At 49.2% G+C, this 3,349-nt stretch overlaps 1 protein-coding gene across 2 annotated transcripts in view; it reads left to right on the forward strand.

Moving 5' to 3' along the window:
* Positions 1-381: 381 nt before the first annotated feature.
* The window catches only part of FGFRL1 (fibroblast growth factor receptor-like 1), a 312,078-nt gene continuing 309,110 nt past the window's right edge, over positions 382-3,349 (forward strand). Inside the window, exons 1-2 of one of the 2 annotated variants that reach the window (XM_019526169.1) lie at positions 382-763; positions 2,186-2,295. In XM_019526169.1, coding sequence (XP_019381714.1) covers positions 684-763; positions 2,186-2,295 — 190 coding nt within the window. In that variant the 5' untranslated portion in view covers positions 382-683. Of the gene's footprint in view, positions 914-2,185; positions 2,296-3,349 lie in introns of both variants that reach the window. The other variant, XM_019526170.1, reaches the window with a different exon arrangement.

Here is a 3,349-nt window from a genome sequence, read left to right on the forward strand (position 1 = left end):
GGTGCCGCCGCCGCGGTGCGGTGCGGTGCGGTGCGGTGCGGTGGGGCGGGCCTGCCCGCGGGGGCCACGGATCACGGGCGGGGGGTGGGGAGCGGGATCAGTCCCCTCCCACTCGTGTCCCGGGGGACGGGGCACCTGGGAATACCTGGTCGTGGGGATGAATGGGGGGAGCTGATGGGAACGGCTCAACTGGAAACACGTGGGGCTGAGCTGATGCCATGGGGGGGCTGATGCCCCGCGTGGGCAGGGACCCGAGCCCCTGGCAATAAAGGGAGAGGGGGCAGCCGGGGAAGGGACGTCCCGGAGGTGAAGGCGCCTGCACAGGACTGGCCTGGGCTGACGGAGCTGTGCAGCCGGCCCAGGGGTCTGCAGGGACCAGCCAGCGCAAGGGGGCACATGCTTGCTCCCACGCATCCTTCCTGCATGGTCTGATCGGCTCTGGGACGCTGCCCCTGCCGCCCCTGCCCCAGCCTGGTCCTGTTCACTCGCCTTCCCAGGCAGAGGCAGATCTGCGGGTCGGACCCCTTGGCCAGAAGCAGCCCATCCCGTCCCTCCTTCCCTCCCTCCCTCCCTCCCAGGCGCTGTCAGTTTGAGGGCAGATGTCTCAAGCTCCTGGCTGGTCAGAGGAAAGGAGGGTGGGATGGGATCCTCCTCCTATATAGGGCTTGAGCTGAGCAGTGGTGATGGGATCCACTGGGTCACATCAGACAAGCAGCTCCCTGGCACCTAGGACTGCACCTTCTCACTCAAGTGGGACTGGGAGGTAGGAGTGTGGCCCCACCTTGAGCTGCTGGTTTACCTCGGGGAAGCCCAGGCTGTGCTTGGACGTGGTCCTCTCCTGGCATGAACTGCCTCTGCTTCCTCACTGGACACTGTTTAGGAACAGAATAGCAACAATCGAAGCAACTTTTGGGTGAGATCTCTAGCCTGTGCAGGTTATAGGCATTTCTGGATTGCTTCCTTCCCCTTCCACTGGAGAGCTGCCTTATATGATGGGAGTACTAGGATCTATTATATACCCTTCCACATCTAGGTCTCCCTCACTTGGCTTGATGCAAACTCATACCTTGGGCAGAGAATCTGTATTAAAAAAAAAAACCCCAAGCCAACAAACCCAAAACCTGAGCCAGCTCCAAATCAAAAACCTTCCAACAACCTCATTTTACCACCTTAAGAACTTGTGGTGCAAATTTGTAAGCTAATGGCAATGTGTAATTATTTGCTTTGTTGGATGTTGTACATGGATTGTTGTATGTCCTGGGGGCATAGAGCATTTAAAGCAGGGAGTTTACAAGAGTGAGGAATTCAGACAGTGTTTAGAGAGTGAGAGTTTTAGGAGGAGAACAGAGTGTGATTACTGTAAACCTGATCTACCTTGATTTTTTTTTTTTTTTTTTTCCCCCCCCCCCCCCTAAAAAAATACGATGGGGGAGAGGGTGTTTTTTTTAAACCCTATTTTCCTTTATTTTTTTTTTTTTTCCCCCCCCCCCCCCTAAAAAAATACGATGGGGGAGAGGGTGTTTTTTTTTTTTTTTTTTTCCCTCCTCCCCCTTCACAAATACTATAGCGGCTAAGGAGTCTGTATGACTTCATGCGGTTTTGCTTTAGGACCCACCTTTGATGCAAAAGCGGTTCTTGAAAGTTAAGGAAAATGAATTGCTGCCGAGGGGGGGTGGGGGGAATAAAAGTCTACGCTGAAGAAAGTGTACAAAGCCGTAGCCACTGCGTTCAAGGCGACGAAGCTATAAGGCAAAGCTTTCTGTACCGTGGGTGGGACGGAAACATTCCTCTTTTTTTTTCTTCCCCAAGCTCCTCCACAAATTTTTAACCTGAAGTCTTGTTTTATGGCCACTCGGTAGTTTTTGTTTGTCTTCCAGACTGGTTTCAGTACAGAATACCAAAGAAATATGCATTTAAGTGTAAACTTAGAAGAGCTCACTGGCCTCTGTGGGTTCTTGATTTATATCAGGCAGGAGCAAAAGACTAGGGGTAGAGCAAAGTTTTTACATGCTGAAGGCCAAGGAATGAATTATAAATACTTAGCCGCTTTATTTGCTGGTTCTAATTTTGTCTGCTCCACTGGCATTAAAAAAAAAAAATGCAAAATTAAGTCTGTAAAATTTTGAGGGTTTTGGGGGAAAGTTCCTTATTTTTCTTTTCTTTTTTTTTCTTTCCCCCTCCCCAGGTTTGAAAGAACAGGAATCTGTATGGCACGCAAGGATCGGGCTTTCAAAATGGAATTCCGGTTTGCCCTCCTTTTCGTAGGGATAATTGCCTTTTCTGACTCGGCGAGAGGTAAGGCGCACACGCTTTATACAGCCTTGGGGATGGTTTGTGCTTTGCTCCTTTCCAGGTTCTGCAAACACGCTATATTTCCTTTTAAAGGCCATATAATGAAGTTTCTTTCAGCATAGGCGCTCCCTCCACCCTTAGTGCATGGACGCATGCCCACAAGCACGCACGCTGCGATTTGTCAGTGTATACCGTGGGTGTCGTGATACTGGATGGGGTTGCTGTCACTTTGTTGGCAAGGTCTGTGGTTCCAGGTGAGCTCTCTGGGGCTTTCCTCTTTGCTGTTGTTGTTTGTGTGTAAAAATACACAGTTGGCTTCCAGGTTTCGGGGTAAGGTTAAAGGAAGACAATTGCATTCCTTTGTGGATCAGGAACGCCTCTCCCCACGGTAATCCCTCCACACTCTGCCCTGTGTATTCCCAATAGCAAACTAAACAAACAAATCCATTAACTTCCCAAGTGACAGACAAATGACAGTTCTCAACAGCTAGTGCACATTTTAACACTGGGTCTCCAGCAGTTGATCAGATTTCAATAAACAGGTTACCCTTCCAGGGGTAGACTGAAAAACAGTGACCTTGGATTGAAGGGGGGAGAGGTTTTTTAGAAGAAGATGATTTAACACAAGCTGAAGGAATGCCTCTTCTACTTCAGCAGTAGCTTACAGCGTGCTTTGCAGGGCTATCGAGTTAGCCTTGGAAAATCTGAACCCCTCCTTCAACCTAACTGGTTCCCGACTGGCTGCAAAGCTGCCTTGTTCCCCGAGTATGGTTATATGATTTCAGGATGTCGAGTTTACAGGTGGGACAAATGGTGCCGAAATTGCACAAATCGCTGGAAGACATTTAGCTCATCCACCCAAGAATATGAATTGCTTAGTTTAAATATTTAATCTTGCAGTTTAGTTCTGGTAGCCATAACTTGCCAAAAGCATATGTGGGATGGAGGGGAGGGAGCATTACTAGAGAAACTCAGGACTTGGTTAATGGATTGCTTTTTTTTTGGCATTGGCTCTCAAGCAAATACTTTATGGAGGCAGAAGCACTGTAAAATGATT

This window comes from Gavialis gangeticus, unplaced genomic scaffold (genome assembly GCF_001723915.1).
Source record: "Gavialis gangeticus isolate Ggan-Ray unplaced genomic scaffold, GavGan_comp1, whole genome shotgun sequence".
NCBI lineage: Eukaryota > Metazoa > Chordata > Crocodylia > Gavialidae > Gavialis > Gavialis gangeticus.